Genomic DNA, 14928 nt, shown 5'->3' with positions numbered 1-14928 from the left:
CTGTGTGCACCTCTCTGAGACGCCAGCAGCTGCTTTGGAGCAAACAGAGGGATGGAGAAGAGGATGCCACCCAGGTGATGGAAACATCATCAAAAGTTAGGATGTTCTCTAGAAAGCCTTTTTGGCTGTCTGATTTCATATCTCCTTCCTCATCAAAGAGAATGGCGTTGACTCCTACTTGAGAATTTAAACACGTCTAGAACACGTGCTTATCTTTTCCTATCTTCTGTCTCCAGGATCACATCATACTGCCTCCCAGAGTCCTGTCCTTAACCCCCTTCCTTAGAATTTACAGACTAGCCTGGCAACAACCAAGCCCTGATCTTTATTCTGAATTACCTAGGACAGAACTGGATCTGTGACAGATGCTCAAAGGCTGTTTAATCAAACAGGAAAAACGCATATTTGGAGCAGGGGGAGGCAAAATGTTACTCTCAATGATTTATAATATTTTAAAATGTGTCTAATAGAGAATATAAAACAAACCAGAGAAGCATAAAGGAAGGTCATGCTAATTTTCATGAAGTGTTTTCTAACTCCAGGAACACAATGGTAAAAGGGCATTCTAAGTTAAAGAAATTTCTTGTGTAGAGATGTGAGTAACACACACACATAAACACACACACATAAACACACACACACACACACACACACACACACCCCACTCTGTGCTGTAACCACAGGAAACACTTTATTCTCCTAATGTTCCAAGCTGTCTTCTACACAAATACTCTCTTCGACATAAACACAACAAAAGTAGGGTCTTGTAGTTCCAGGGCTGTTCATGGGAGATGTAGAAACGACAGTGTTCAAAATGACAGCACAGGAAATGGAGGACCCTGATGGGCGGGTCTGCATGGAGCGGTGGCACAGAGCTCCCGGATGAGCTACTGGATGAGGATGTGTCTGAATCCCAAAGCCTGACCTCGCCGGGGACAGGCGGCCCTCATCTTGAGCCTGTGGGACCCCCACAGGGCAGCGTGTGGTTTTGGATAAGTATTTGCGTGAATCCCAAAGCCTGACCTCGCCCAGGGACAGGCGGCCCTCATCTTGAGCCCGTGGGACCCCCACAGGGCAGAATGTGGTTTGGATGAGTATTTGCATGAATCCCAAAGCCTGACCTCGCCCGGGGACAGGTGGCCCTCATCTTGAGCCTGTGGGACCCCCACAGGGCAGCGTGTGGTTTTCGATGAGTATTTGCAAGAATCCCAAAGCCTGACCTCGCCCGGGGACAGGTGGCCCTCATCTTGAGCCCATGGGACCCCCACAGGGCAGCGTGTGGTTTTGGATGAGTATTTGCGTGAATCCCAAAGCCTGACCTCGCCAGGGGACTGGCGGCCCTCATCTTCAGCCTCTGGGACCCCCACCGGGCAGCGTGTGGCCTTGGGTCCTGGAAAAGCCACCGAAGAGTCCCTGGAGTCATGTTTGAAATGGCGGGGCATGGAATGGAGGACCCTGATGGGCGGGTCTGCATGGAGTGGTGGCACAGAGCTCCCGGATGAGGTACTGGATGAGGATGTGTCTGAATCCCAAAGTCTGACCTCGCCAGGGGACAGGCGGCCCTCATCTTGAGCCTGTGGGACCCCCACAGGGAAGCATGTGGTTTTGGATGAGTATTTGCGTGAATCCCAAAGCCTGACCTCACCCGGGGACAGGCGGCCCTCATCTTGAGCCTGTGGGACCCCCACAGGGCAGCGTGTGGTTTTGGATGAGTATTTGCATGAATCCCAAAGCCTGACCTCGCCCGGGGACAGGCGGCCCTCATCTTGAGCCCGTGGGACCCCCACAGGGCAGCGTATGGTTTTGGATGAGTATTTGAGTGAATCCCAAAGCCTGACCTCACCTGGGGACAGGCGGCCCTCATCTTGAGCCCGTGGGACCCCCACAGGGCAGTGTGTGGTTTTGGATGAGTATTTACGTGAATCCCAAAGCCTGACCTCACTTGGGGACAGGCGGCCCTCATCTTGAGCCTGTGGGACCCCCACAGGGCAGTGTGTGGTTTTGGATGAGTATTTGCGTGAATCCCAAAGCCTGACCTCGCCCGGGGACAGGCGGCCCTCATCTTGAGCCTGTGGGACCCCCACAGGGCAGCGTGTGGTTTTGGATGAGTATTTGCATGAATCCCAAAGCCTGACCTCGCCAGGGGACTGGCGGCCCTCATCTTCAGCCTCTGGGACCCCCACCGGGCAGCGTGTGGCCTTGGGTCCTGGAGAAGCCACCGCAGAGTCCCTGGAGGCATGTTTGAAATGGCGGGGCATGGAACGGAGGACCCTGATGGGCGGGTCTGCATGGAGTGGTGGCACAGAGCTCCTGGATGAGCTACTGGATGAGGATGTGTCTGAATCCCAAAGTCTGACCTCGCCAGGGGACAGGCGGCCCTCATCTTCAGCCTCTGGGACCCCCACAGGGCAGCGTGTGGTCTTGGGTCCTGGAGAAGCCACCTTAGAGTCCCTAGAGCCGTGTTTGAAATGGCAATGCAGGAAATGGTGGTCCCCAACAGTCACATCTCTGAGGAGCAGTGGCACAGAGCTCCTGGACATGCATTTCCATGGAATGTAAAGTCTGATCTTGCTGGAGGACAGACGGTTCTTATCTTCAGTCTTTGGGCTGTCTCTGTGTTCTTGGGGAGCCCCCTCATGCTGAGGGCCCTCAATCTGGGCCTTAGGGACAGCCCTGTCAGGTGAGGCTGTGGGAGGACAAGTCCTTTGTCGCAGGTGGTCTGATGGCATGAGCTCCTGGAGCTGAGCTGGTGGGGTGGGGAGGGTCTGTCTGTCCTCCTCACAGCGGGGCCCAATGCCAGAGGACACACCCGAGGACTCTTCCTTGAGCTTGGCTGGAAAAAGAAACAGAAGTAGTCGGCATCTTCACCGGGCCCATCTGTTCTCTTCAGGGCTACACCCCACAAGCCTGGGTCTCTGGAATCCTCAGTGTCCATGTTTGGCCTCCTGGTCTGACATTGAGGACGGCCATGCAGGCAGCTGATTTCAGGGTGAGGGCTGTGTACAGTCTGTGGTGGGGGACCTTTCTAGGAACCTCAGGTCACTCCTGGAATGGCCCCCAGGTTTCTGGGTGGCTCAGGGCTTCCTGCCTCACACCCTCACCTCAGGGCTGCCCGGCAGCCGCGATTTAGAACACAGGTGGAAGGGACCTGCACTGTCACACAGCCTTCTTGCCACCTCACATGGGGGCCTGTCTCCACAGAGCATGAGAAGGCCCCAGGCACGGGTTCCCCTCTGCCCTCCAGGCCCTCCACGCCATGCTGGGGCTGGACTGATCCCACACCCGGCTGAACTCTTGGTTCTGGCTCTGGGTCAGGGCTTCCCCCGAATGCTGTCTGCCCAAATCCTGATTCTCTCGTCCCCCTGTCTTGTTATCTTGACATCCTTGGAGGGGCACTCAAGAATGGGGGGTCCCTGCTGCTTGGAGGTAGGGGTGGGGGCTTCCACAGTGGGGTCTGACTGCCCCGGTGTCCCTCAGGGCCCTTCAAGTGGGAGAGGGGAGCAACATGGAAAGTGTGGGAGGGCTGTTGGGGAGTCCTGCCCACAGCCCCTGCCTGCCCGCACAGCATGTCCAGCACATGTGCGCTCAGCACCTGCCCTGAGGACCAGCAGACCCGTTTGTGGTGCAGGAGGAAGGCCAGGTAGCAGGACTGGTGGGGCCAGGGCACTCCCCACCATTGACTGCCCAGAGGGTGACTCAAGAGGGGATCTGGTGCTGGAGCCCACCTGGGGGTGGCAGGTCCCAGTGTGTTCTTGTGAGTTTCTTCATGGATGCTAGAAGATTCCTGAGGATGGCATTGTCCTCCAGGGCCCAGCTCTGAGAGAGCTGCTCCTGAAACTCCGGGATGGTGTTCCAGGAAAGCTTCATGAGGAGCTCTAGGGACAGGGGGGCATCAGGCCATGAGGGTTCCCCGGGAAGGGTCAGTGCCCACACCCTGTTTCTACCAGGCCCACCTCCCACTGGGTAGTGCCGGGTCCTTTTGGGCCACCCAAGGTCGAGCTGTGCACAGGAGGCCACAGCTGGGGAAGGCCGTGCAGGGAAGTGCTCATCACACTCCTGACTTTCCTCTGGGTCACGTTGGGGCCCAGTGTCATCATGCCTTGCCTAGCCCCAGGCCAGACCCCCGACCCGATGAGGCAGGCAGTGTAAGGACAGGTCCCTCAGGCCAGCCGGGGTCTGTCCCGCGTGTTCCTTCACGCACCCTTGGGTACACGTGACTTACTCCTGTGTATTTTGAATGATGCATGCACCATGGCTGTCAGTACCCGCTGGCCCTCCAGGATGAGCACATCCCACAGTCGCAGGGTGAGCCCTAAGGATTTCTGTAGGGACAGCAGGTTTGAGAGGACTTGGCCAGGTTGGGGTTGGTGGCCTGAGCAGGGCCCATTAGGGTTTCAGTCCCCTGGAGTGGTGGGGACCCCTCTCCGTGGGATGAGACCCCCCCATGAGGTTGGGTCAGACAAAGTCCTACAGCTCCTCATGTGGGACTCTTCAGGGCTGTGGCTTCTGGAATGAGGGGCTTTCTGAGGACTTGGGGCTTCCTTCCCAATTTGGGTCCTGACCCAGTCTGCTCATGAGGCTGGGCCTGAGCCCTGGCCTCTGTTGTGAGATGCCCCCTCTCAGGCAGGGCCTGGTTTGTGTGCCCTGCAGGGACCTGCCTTTGCCTTCTGCAGGCTGGGGGTGAGCCAGGTCCTCCTGGGAAAGCCAGACCCCTGGGCTGAGGGAGCCGGACACTGCAGGGCAGGAGGGTCCCTGGGCTGGGGTCTCCCTGTGCCTCCTTACCCCGTCAACAAAACACCCGAAGAGCCTCATCAGCATGGAATCCTCAATGCACAGCCTTTCCTTGCCCTGAAGAAAGGAGCAGAGGTGCTCAGGGCCCCCTGGGTTTCCCTGAAATCCTCCCACTTCCAGGCCCTTCTGCAGACCCTTCTCACATAGACAGAACCCAGGGCAGTGGCCAGGGCTCCAACACCTGCCCCATGTATGGACGCCCAGTGGAAACACTTCCCTCAGCCCTGCTCAGCTGCAGCTTGGCCCTGGTCCCAGCGCCTCTGCCTCCACCAGGGCAGAGAAAGGAAACCCAACTCTGAACCCATGGAGAATGCCCATCCCAGGTCAGGCCGCGGCTGGGACTTGGCCTCTTGCCAGCCCCATGAGGCGCTTGAGCCTCCCCTGGCCCATGGGACCCAGGGCCTCTGGGGAGGAGCCGAGGGCATCATTTACTCACCAGGTGTCTCATGGTCTTGGGGAAGTACTTGTGCAACATCTGCTTTTGGCGTGATAAGAGCTTCTGCAGCAGGGCTTTATTTGGGCTGTAGAATGCTGAGAAGGCCCCAACCCATTACCCGGTCAGAGCCCATTCCCAAGAAGTGGAGGCTTGAGCTGGAAGAGTGGGGCAGGGAGGGGGACCCTGGACCCTGAGGCCTCCCTCCCTCCCATCATGGTGACCCCTCATATGGCCTCAGACCTGGATAGGTGTGGTCTAGTTGGAGGTGCTGCCCAGTGGCATCCTGGATCCAGGTGCCAGGAGAGCAGGCATGCGTTTGACACCATGAGGCAGGTGCCAGCAGGGAGAACAGGGTGGGAGCTCAGGGCTATGTGAGCATCTCTTGGATGTGAGGTCAGGTTGGGGGACACGTGATGGGCAGACACAGCCATCTTGGCCTTGTTGGCCCATCCATTGGGAGGGAAGGTGGCTGGGAGCACAGCCAGCTAAGAGGCAGGAGGACACTCAGGAAGTTGAGCGGCACCTGCACAAAGTCAAGGCTGGCTTCGGTGAAAGAGGGTGACCAGGGGGAGGTATCGATGCCCTCTGCTGTTGGGGATGAAAGGCGTCTGACCTGACATGAGGGGGTCCCTGCCCAGACCCAGGCTGCTGTGGGACCTCAGCAGGGACATCCTGGAGTCTCCAAATGAGCTGGGATACAAGGAAGTTACCTTGCCTGGAAGTCGGGATCACCAGCCAGAGTGGCCGTCCCCTGGCATGGCTGTGTAAGGCACTGGGGAAAGATGTCCACCTACCTTGCAGGAAAGGCCTTTTACTGTCCAGTAGTTGGGTCAGAGCCCAGAACGCATCTTCCTCTGGCAGATAGAGGAGGAGGATTGAGGTGATGTGGCTCAGGTCCCTGTGGTAGCACATCTCCTGCAAGAGCCAGATTCACTGTAGAAGGATGTCACCCGGGACGTTCGCATCACCAGAGATGGCAGAGGTCCTCAGGGACATCTGCCTCAGGCCACAGGGGATTTGAGGTGTAGCCTCTGCACTCCTCCCCTGGCCCATGAGGACAGAGCAGGTCAAACACAACTCAGTGGACAAGGAGCCTGGGGGAACCCCTGCCATGAGCGTTCAAGCTCACATGGCCCAAAAGGGCACAGGCAGGGATTGTTCATGCCCCTCCCCTGGGCCAGGCCTGGAGTAGGACCTATGAACTGCACGCACCATGAGGGCAGACGGCTGGGCGCTGACCCCCACACAAAGGTCCCACAACAACAGCCCAGGGGCTGCCTGCCGGGCACAGGAGGGTGGATGGGTCCAGACCCCATGTGGGCAGCCCGTGGAGTCAGCTCAGCGGCTCTCCCTGCCTGGAATGGTCTGGAAAGTGGGGGCCGAGCAGGAGCAGCCACCTGGGTGACCCCCTCCCCTATCTGCTGTGCTCCTATGGGGTTTGGGCAAAGGGGAAATTGTATCCGTTCCAGGTTTCCAGTGAACAAGAGGCTTCCTCAGGATGCAGACTCATTTCATGAGAAGAGCCTGGCCCATCAGGCACCTCGGCAACTTGTCAAACCTGTCTCCTGTGAGGGCCATCCTGTGTTGGACCCAGCCAAGCTCCCAAGCTTTGGGGCAACACCAGGAGGGGAAGGTCATTTCTTCATCTGAGACATCTGGGCCTCAACCCTTTTCTGCCAGCAGTGAGCTTGAGTCCCGCCTACTACGTTCTGGTGGGTCACGAACACTGAAATTTCAAGAAGTGGGGACACCCCCGAGAGAAACCCATGCCTGTGAATATGGGAATATGGCCCAGGAATATGGCTGCCCGGGAATACTCACAGGGTTATATGCAGAGTAGGCCACGAGAATGTCACATAATTCCTGCTGACTGGAAAAGAGGGAAAAGAGAGTTTTGCTTGTTTTGTTCAGATTCTGTCAGTTTCATTTTGTCTACAAACCCGGACCACAAACACAATTCTGGGTTTGGATGATCCCCCAAATAAGCAGGGAGCTCTTCAGGACACCTGAGTTTTTAGGAATTGTTTCGATAAAATTCACATTCCTCGCAATGCAAATATCACAGGTGTGATCAGTGATCATTTTCACTCTGGTTGATCTTTTTCTTCCCCCCTTTCTGGGTTTGCACACATGGAAGTCCAGTCTTTGGGATGTACAGTTCCATGGCTCTGAACTAATGTGCAGGGCCTCTCGTCCACCACTCAGCCCCACCTGGAGCAGCTCCTTCATCCTCCAAGTCCCCAGCATGTCCCTTTGCAGCCGACCTCTCCGGGCTCCGTCAGCCCCTGGCCATCCTGACCTGCTCTCTGTCTCTATGATTTGCCCTTTTCCTGAATGGTCTGTGAATTGGATTTCTGCAGTGGTAGCCTGTTGGGTCTGGCTTCATGCCCTCAGCAAGATGCATCTACAATCCACCCATGTTCCTGTGGGCATCAGGGGTTCATTCCTTTTCCTCACTGAGTCGTCTGTCTGAAGACCAGAATCCCCTTCCTCCCCAGTTCCTGTGTTGAAGATCATCTCGGTAGCCTCCAGGTGTGAGTGACAATCAATCAAGCAATGAACGTGGCATGTGGGTTTTACTTGCACGTCAGTTTCAAATCAGCGTGGTCAATATCTGTGACACTTCGGGGTTGTGTGGTACGAAGCTACTGAGCTTTGTAAGCTGTGGCCTATCTGACTTCTAAAGTGGCTGTGCCCTGTCCCATTCCCACCAGTCTTAGATGGGATTCCCACCAGTTTCTGGGGCCCAGCATCTTCCCTGGTACTTTGGGCTGTTAGTGTTGCCCAGGAAGGCTCCTGAACCATGGCATCCTGCTACCTTCCCATGGGTCCCTACCCTGGGCACTTGAGGGTCATGGAGAGCACTTTTCACCGTTCTGCATACATACATACATATATATATATATATTTTGCTTTTTCCTTTTGCTGCCTTTCATCTCCTTGGGAACCACCTGGATTCTAGCCCCACGCCTCCCAGCCTGGACCAGGGCTTAGAGCCCCAGAGGTGCTCAGTCCATGGTGCTGGCTGCTCCCTGGGGCAGGAGAGCCCTTGGTGGCTCTGTCACCCCTCCTGGGTGACCCTGGCTTCTGCCCTGGGGAAGCCCTCATTCCTCTGGATCGCTCCATCTTCCCTGGCACCCCTGCAGCCCCCATAGGTCTTACTTGACCCGAAGTCCTTCTGTGAACATCTTGTCCCAGAGATTGTACTTGACATCTAGCTTGATGCGGCGGATGATCCTGGGGGAACTCTTGCTCTTCTCCTTCATGACCTGTAGGGAAGGACCAAGAGGAGGAAGCAGCCTCAGAACAGACAAAAGACTGCCTGCCCCAAACAGCAGCCATCCCACAGTCAGCACTTCTGGAAGGAAAGGAGGAAGGTTTCCTTCTGCAGAAAGCTCTTTTTGCCTTGTTTCTGAAGCCAGGGAGGGTCAGCAGAGCCCAGCACACCTGTGGTGCGTGAGTGTCCGTCCTGGATGTGCGTCTGACCAGAACCCCCACCCCCAACCCGGGCTCCACGTTCCCTCCAGCTGGGGTCCCGGGCGCCTGCCACGGTCTGGCCTCTTTGTCCTGCCCTGGCTGAGTCTGGGAGGGCCTTACCCTGTATTTCCCAGGGTTTTCAGTCTTGATTTGGTCAACATCAAGCAGGAGTGCCCATGCCTGACCTCGTACTGCTTGGGGAATTCCTTTGTATACTATGTGGGAGAGCTACAGACAGAAGAAACTTCCAGTGAGACAGGACACGGGGCGGCTCCAGCGAGGAAAGCTGGCGAACAGGCCCGCTGTCCTGTAGTGAGGATGGGGTGCCACCCACCCACTGAGAGGCAGGTGGTGCCAGGTCACAGCCATGGGTGCCTGTCTCCTGGCTCTGCAGCAATCAGTCATGGGGCCACTCCCTCCCCATGGTACCTTCTTGGTGTTTTTATATTTCGGCCAGCTTTTAAACACCTTGACCCAGTTCTTGATGCATATTGTATCCTGACTTCTTTGCTGTAAAATGAGGCATGATGGAGTTAGCTGAGCTGTCAGGGGTCTGGCAGCGGCCTGTGGATGCTGGGTCCTGGGCTTTGGGGCCCTGAAGGGACCCAATGGGAAGGAGCCAGGAAAGGGCAGACCCCAGGGGCGGAGACCCTCTGAACTAACTGCAGCTAGAAGTGTGGACTGGTGACCACAGGACACACCATCTTCAGGACACAGACGCCCTGAGTTTTGGTCAGCCCCAGGCTTCAGCTCGGGACTTGTGCAAACAGGTGGTTGACTCTGAGCCAGGACTGCAGTTTGCATTTTGGTGAAACCCTCATGGGAACAGAGTTCAGCAGGAATGGCTGCCCCTCCTCCCATTGATAGCCGTGGCCCACTCACCACCGCCCGGGCCTGTGGGCCATCCCCGCTGCCTCACTCACCACCTGATTCCCTGTCCTTGGACCAGTGTCCCACACAGCAGTCCCAGGCTCTTACCTTCACCTCCGGAATACGCACAGGGAGCAGCTCTGTCTCACTGTAAGGCAACCCAGGCAGAGCTGAGATCCTGCCCAGGCCAGGAGCCATCCCCCTCCCAGAGAGGGCCCCAGGGAAGGACCAGCCCATCCCTATCCACCCTAAGTCTCAGTCTGGAAGAAGGTACACGGAAGGAAGGCAAGAACCTCCCTGCGGAGCTGATGCCCATGAGCCGCCAGGACCCTAGAGAAGAGGGAGCTTGATGCTGGCCTGGCAGGGGCCACCTGGGGCCAGTGGGGTGCCTCCGGCTACACAACGGGGCTGCCCCTTCTGGGCTGGAGGCAACACCCTCTGTGGGAGCTGAGCAAGTCCAGTCCTGAGACAGGATGGCTGCCGCCCAGGGTGGGTGGCTGAGCCCTGACGGACAGCAGTGCCTTGTGAGTGACCACATCACCCGCCAGAGTCCAGGGAGCCTGGCCTGAGAGCTTCCCAGGGCCCTGAGGATGCACCTGGAGCCCGTCCCACAAGACACTCCCCACAGGCCTTGCAGGGTCTGATCTCCCAGCATGCACCTGCCTCTGCCTGCACCCTGGCCGCTGACCCTGCCTCTTCCCCATCTTCCCCCATCCTGCCCTGCCCAGAGACTATGACCCTCACTCAAGCCACAGTGGCCTTTCTGTGACCCTTGTCCTGTCGGAACCTCTGAGTGAGACCTCCCTGATACGTCCACACCCAGGCCTCGGCCACTCTCTTACTGGACTGCCAGCGAGACATTCAGGGTAATAGGGTGAGCATGGGCCCTGCAGGTAGTGGGTATGCCCCACCACCCTGCCTCCAGCCTCAGCTGGCTCTCAGGGTCTGACGTTCAGCCCTCAGCCTCCTCCCAGCCACTGCAAAAACAAGGACATGGGGTGCCTGGCTGTCCTCCCCCTACGGTTCTGCCTGCCCTGACTTTGCCCCCCATCCACCCTGTGCAGTGCTGAGTGAGCCAGCGGGAAGCAGGGTCTCTGGAGGGCCATACAAAGCCTTGGGGACTGACTGAGTCCCCCACCTGATGGGTCCCAGGTGAGCTGCTTTTCCATGCCAACCCCATCTGTTGTCCTCCCCGGACTATCAGCTCCACACTGGGCCGGCTTGGTTCAGGTGCTTCCCAGAAGTGGCAGGTCTCACAGGCTCACTCTGCTCCCTTCCCCCAGGCTCCTCCCTCTCTTGATCCTGTGAGTCCTGAGGGGCCGGCTCCAGGCTGGTCTCTGCTTCCCAGGCCAGAGCCCTTCCCAGCACCACTCTGGGGCCTTCAGCTGCATGCTTTGTTGTCCCCCAAGCCTCAGTGAGAAACCCAGGCCAGAGCCCTGCTCTTCTTCTTCACAACCTTCCATGGCCTGGGCCAAGACCCTCAGTGTACCCATGCCCCTTTTGATGGCTTAGCCCCCTGAGCTCTCAGAGATCTACTGTAAATCTACCCACAGGGCAGGCGAGGTGCCCCTTGCCCCATGGCCACAACCCTCAGATCTCACCTGAGCAGGCCCCAAGGGAACAGGCCCAGACCCTCAGGCTGCCCTGTCCTCTCCTGCTTGCTTGGAGACCACAGAGCTGAAAACCCAAGGACCTGTCCTAGTCCCCGCTCTGTCCCCACCCACTGTCCTGAGCTCCCTAGATGTGCCACGAGGCTGTGCCAACAACCCTGACCATGGGCTGGACCTGCAGGAGAGCCTGGGAGGAGTTCTGACCCTGGAGAGTAAGTTGGCCCGAGCCGGGGAGACATGTCCTGCTTCAGAGGGGCTTTTCTAAAAACAAAACCCATCGCTGAGGTTGGGGTCGGTGGCAAGGGGTGGGGTGAGGTGGACAAAGGACTCACTGCATAATCCCAAGGTGCTTGGTGTCTTTTTCATTATCAGCAGGCCCATGCCCCACGTCCACTGCTGTGCCAGCTCGGTGTACCTGAAATCCAGAGGTGGCCAGGGTAGGGGGGCAAGGTGAGGGTTATTCAGCCCAGTGATGTGAGAAGTCCCTCCCTGCCTTGTGACCTTAGGAAGCCAGGACCCTCTGACCAGGGCACAGAAGGAGAAGTGAGCCCCTGCCTCCCTTGAGGGAGCGGCCCGACCTGTACCTGGCAGATGATGTTTCCTTGTCCCTGGCCGGGCAGCATATCCAGGGCCTCATTCAGCTCCATCCTGCAAGACAAAGTCATCCAAGGTTCTGCTGCAGCCGAGAGCTCCAGAGAACACCCCAATCTCTCCCACTAGACTCCCAGACGCATTCCACTACCCCTTCCAGATGACAGGGGCCAGAAAGAGTGGCCCCACCCCTGACTCAATCTCTGGAGTTCTTGCCTCCAACCAGTGGTGGGCTCCTTCCTGAAGACTTGAGCACATGGGGACCTGAACAGAGAGGCCCATTGTCCCCAAGCACCCCAAGGCAGACACGCACCGGCCCCAGCAGGACAAACGGCGTCTACTTACTGAGGGTGAAACGCCTATGATGGGCTGTTCTGGGCACCTGGAGACATGTGGGGTCAGAAATCCTCCGGGGATTGTTCAGGGACCAGGAATATACTCAGTTTTCTGTAGGAAGCAAGACATCTGGTGACTGCTCTGTTCTACTCCAATGGTCACTCACTCTTGCCAGTGAAGCTGCTTCAGGAACACCACCAGCCAAGCCCTTTGGTCTGGGGAAATGATGATCTATTGACTCCAGAGCAGCCTCTGTGCTCGTGAAGACCCTGTCTCAGATGGGGGGGATGGCAGACTCCACAATTCCTAGCTGTCATGACAAGAGGGACAGACAGAGAGAATGGGACACGGTGGGTGGGTTCCAGTCCCTAAGCCCCTTTGACCAGAAGGTAGGATTTTCACCCTCCAGGCAGCCCTCCAGGGAGCCTTCATTTTCCACAGCTGCCTGAGGGCAGAGCACGCCCCACCCCACTCCTAGACGAAGGACCCCGTGTGTCCAGTGGGTCCCACAGCAACCATCAGTGACTGCACCTGAAGTCTGAGTTGGTGAGACCTCATCCTGTGGGGACCCAGCTTAGGGCACAGACTTGGAGCAAGAATCACACCCTCCACCCCACCCACACTCTGTCGCAGTGACTCTTCCAGGACCAGACTCTGCCTCACTGGAGTCCAGAACTCCAGGAAGATTTGGAATCTAGGGCAGGGGGCCACAGAGGTCAGAGCTCAAGTCCAGCATGGCAAAGGGTAGGGCTGAGAGTACGGCCCAGGTCACACCTGGGTCTCTGGGCTAGTCACCACCTCTCTGACTCTCACATCTCACCTGTGGAATGGGTACATCTGGGGACAGCACCCACACCACAGAGTCGCTATGAGGACAAGGGAGAGGATGGTCCACCCAGTCAGTGCAGAATGTGCACCCGGTGAGTGCTCAGGGATGGCTCTCCTTGGCATCTGCCCAGAGGTCACTCACCTGAGTCTACTGAGGCAGTTGTCTCTCTCACTTAGAAAAGTCGTTTATGCACAGAACCAGACACCTGTGTGTGTTTTGTGTCCAAGTGCCGCACAACACACAGGTGGGCGGGTGGGCAGGTGGGAGGTCCCTCGGCACCAGTGACATTGTGAGGTCATGACACTCATCACAATGGTTCCATTGCCCAGGCCCAGAGGGCTCAGAGTCAGTGGCCTCCAGCCCCCAAGGTGCCAAAATGTGTTTGTGTGATGTGTTTGTGCAGGTGAGCATGCAGTTCCTGTGGGTGAACATGCGTGTGCGTGAGTAGCTTCTCTGGCCAGGCCTAGCTGTCCCACTGACATGTGCACCCAAGTTCTCATCAATTCCTCATCAGTGTCACCTTCCCTTGGGGCCTGTGGCCAGCATCAGAGCATCCATGGTCTTCCCCAACCTCAGAGCTCCCCACCCGGGGCAGCACTGAAGATGCAAATGGGGGTTAGTGGGTAGAGGGCACAGGGCAGGCCCCCTCATTAGGGGGAACTCAGCTAGACTGTAACATGCTAGGTGTGAGTGGCAGGGTCAGACTCCACACACCTTCTCACCTCCTCTTCCCGGTAGCCTTGCGGGCTGCCATGACTCATTTCTGCTATGGATGGAGGCAAGGATGTTCTAAGGACACACCCTGTGCCTGAGGTCACCCAGCAAGTATCTGGCCAGACCCCTGCTGGCCTGGCTTTCACTGTTTTCCCGGTGACCAGGCCTTCTGACTAGGTCCTTGCTGATCAGGCCCCTGATGACCAGGCTCCAACTGACCATGTCTCCACTGACCGGGTTTTCACTGACTAAGCCCCAATGGCCAAGACTCTGCTGACCAGACCCCTGATGACCAATTCCCCACTGACCACGTCCTTGCTGACCAGTCCCCAAGCGACCAGGCCTTCCTGACCAGGTCCCCACTGCCCAGGCCCAGAGCAGCGGTGCTCAACGTCCCCTTCCGCAATTACCCACAGGCAGACGGCTCCAAACCCTGGGCCCAGACAAGGGACCCCATGTGTCCAGTGGGTCCCACAATGACCATCGGTGACTGCACACGAAGTCTGAGTTGGTGAGACCTCCTCTTGCGGGGACCCAGCTTAGGGCACAGACTTGGACCGAGCACCACCCCCTCCACCCCACCCATAGGAGCTCCATCCCAGTGGCTCTTCCAGGGCCAGACTCTGCCCCATTGCGGGCTGAACCCAGACAGATTTGGGATCTAGGGTAGGGAGGTCACAGAAGTCAGGGCTCACACAGGGCAGGGCTGAGAGTCACAACTGGGTCCCTTGGCCAGTCACTGCCTCTCTGACCCTAGGCATCTCACTCACCTGTGATATGGGTACATTCGGGGACAGCACCCACCCTACAGAGTCTACCAGGTCGCTGTAGAACAGGCACCTGGTAAGTGCTCAGGATGACCCTCCCCAGAGGCCAGGACTGCTAACGAGGTAGCCACTGTCCCCAGGTCAGCAGGGAGGGAACAGAGCAGGTCACACTCACCCAAGTCTACGGAGTCAGCTGTGTCACTTAGAAAACTGTTTCTGCAGACTCAGACACCTCTATGTCTTGTCTCCAAGAGCTCCAGACACAGAGAGGGGAGGGGGGCAGGTGGGTGAGTGCTCAGCAGCAGTGTCATTGTGATGTCATGACATCCATCACAAGGGGCCCCTGCCTGGGTCAGCAGGGCCCAGAGTCAGCACCCTCCATACCCCAACGTGTCCACATGCTTGTGTGCAGTGTTTGTGTATGTCAGCATGCATGTGTTATGTGGGTGAACAAGTGTGCATGGGTGTGTCACTGTTCTGGCTGGGCCTGGCTGCCCCACTCACATG

General features: G+C 57.6%; 1 protein-coding gene across 2 annotated transcripts; it reads right to left on the bottom strand.

Annotated features, from left to right (window-relative positions):
• Positions 1-669: 669 nt before the first annotated feature.
• Positions 670-14685, bottom strand: LOC100412261 (uncharacterized). Of its 2 annotated transcripts, none has more exons than XM_035300092.3 (15): positions 14597-14685; positions 12121-12222; positions 11769-11832; positions 11517-11599; positions 9683-9722; positions 9134-9214; positions 8825-8932; positions 8390-8496; positions 7049-7097; positions 6022-6142; positions 5228-5322; positions 4783-4848; positions 4223-4322; positions 3726-3875; positions 670-2833 (listed from the first exon to the last, which is right to left on the bottom strand). In XM_035300092.3, exons 3-15 carry the CDS (start codon positions 11829-11831, stop codon positions 888-890), a joined length of 3009 nt encoding a protein of 1002 aa, XP_035155983.3. In that variant the 5' UTR covers position 11832; positions 12121-12222; positions 14597-14685; the 3' UTR covers positions 670-887. The 2 variants fall into 2 exon arrangements, with proteins under 2 accessions (XP_035155983.3, XP_035155984.3); XM_035300093.3 differs by lacking the exon at positions 14597-14685 and adding an exon at positions 13082-13182.
• Between the last annotated feature and the right edge of the window lie 243 nt (positions 14686-14928).

The sequence above is a fragment of the Callithrix jacchus genome, chromosome 5 (genome assembly GCF_049354715.1).
Source record: "Callithrix jacchus isolate 240 chromosome 5, calJac240_pri, whole genome shotgun sequence".
NCBI classification, from domain to species: Eukaryota; Metazoa; Chordata; class Mammalia; order Primates; family Cebidae; genus Callithrix; species Callithrix jacchus.
Note: the sequence above shows the minus strand (reverse complement) of the source record. Positions and strands in the feature narration are given on the sequence as shown.

Coding starts and splice junctions, on each gene's coding strand:
- LOC100412261 (XM_035300092.3), bottom strand. CDS start 11,831: ATGGAGCTGAATGAGGCCCTGGATATGCTGCCCGGCCAGGGACAAGGA. Junction 9,215..9,682: donor TGCGTATTCCGGAGGTGAAG/GTAAGAGCCTGG, acceptor CTCATTTTACAG/CAAAGAAGTCAGGATACAAT. Junction 4,849..5,227: donor CCAAGACCATGAGACACCTG/GTGAGTAAATGA, acceptor TCCTTTCTTCAG/GGCAAGGAAAGGCTGTGCAT.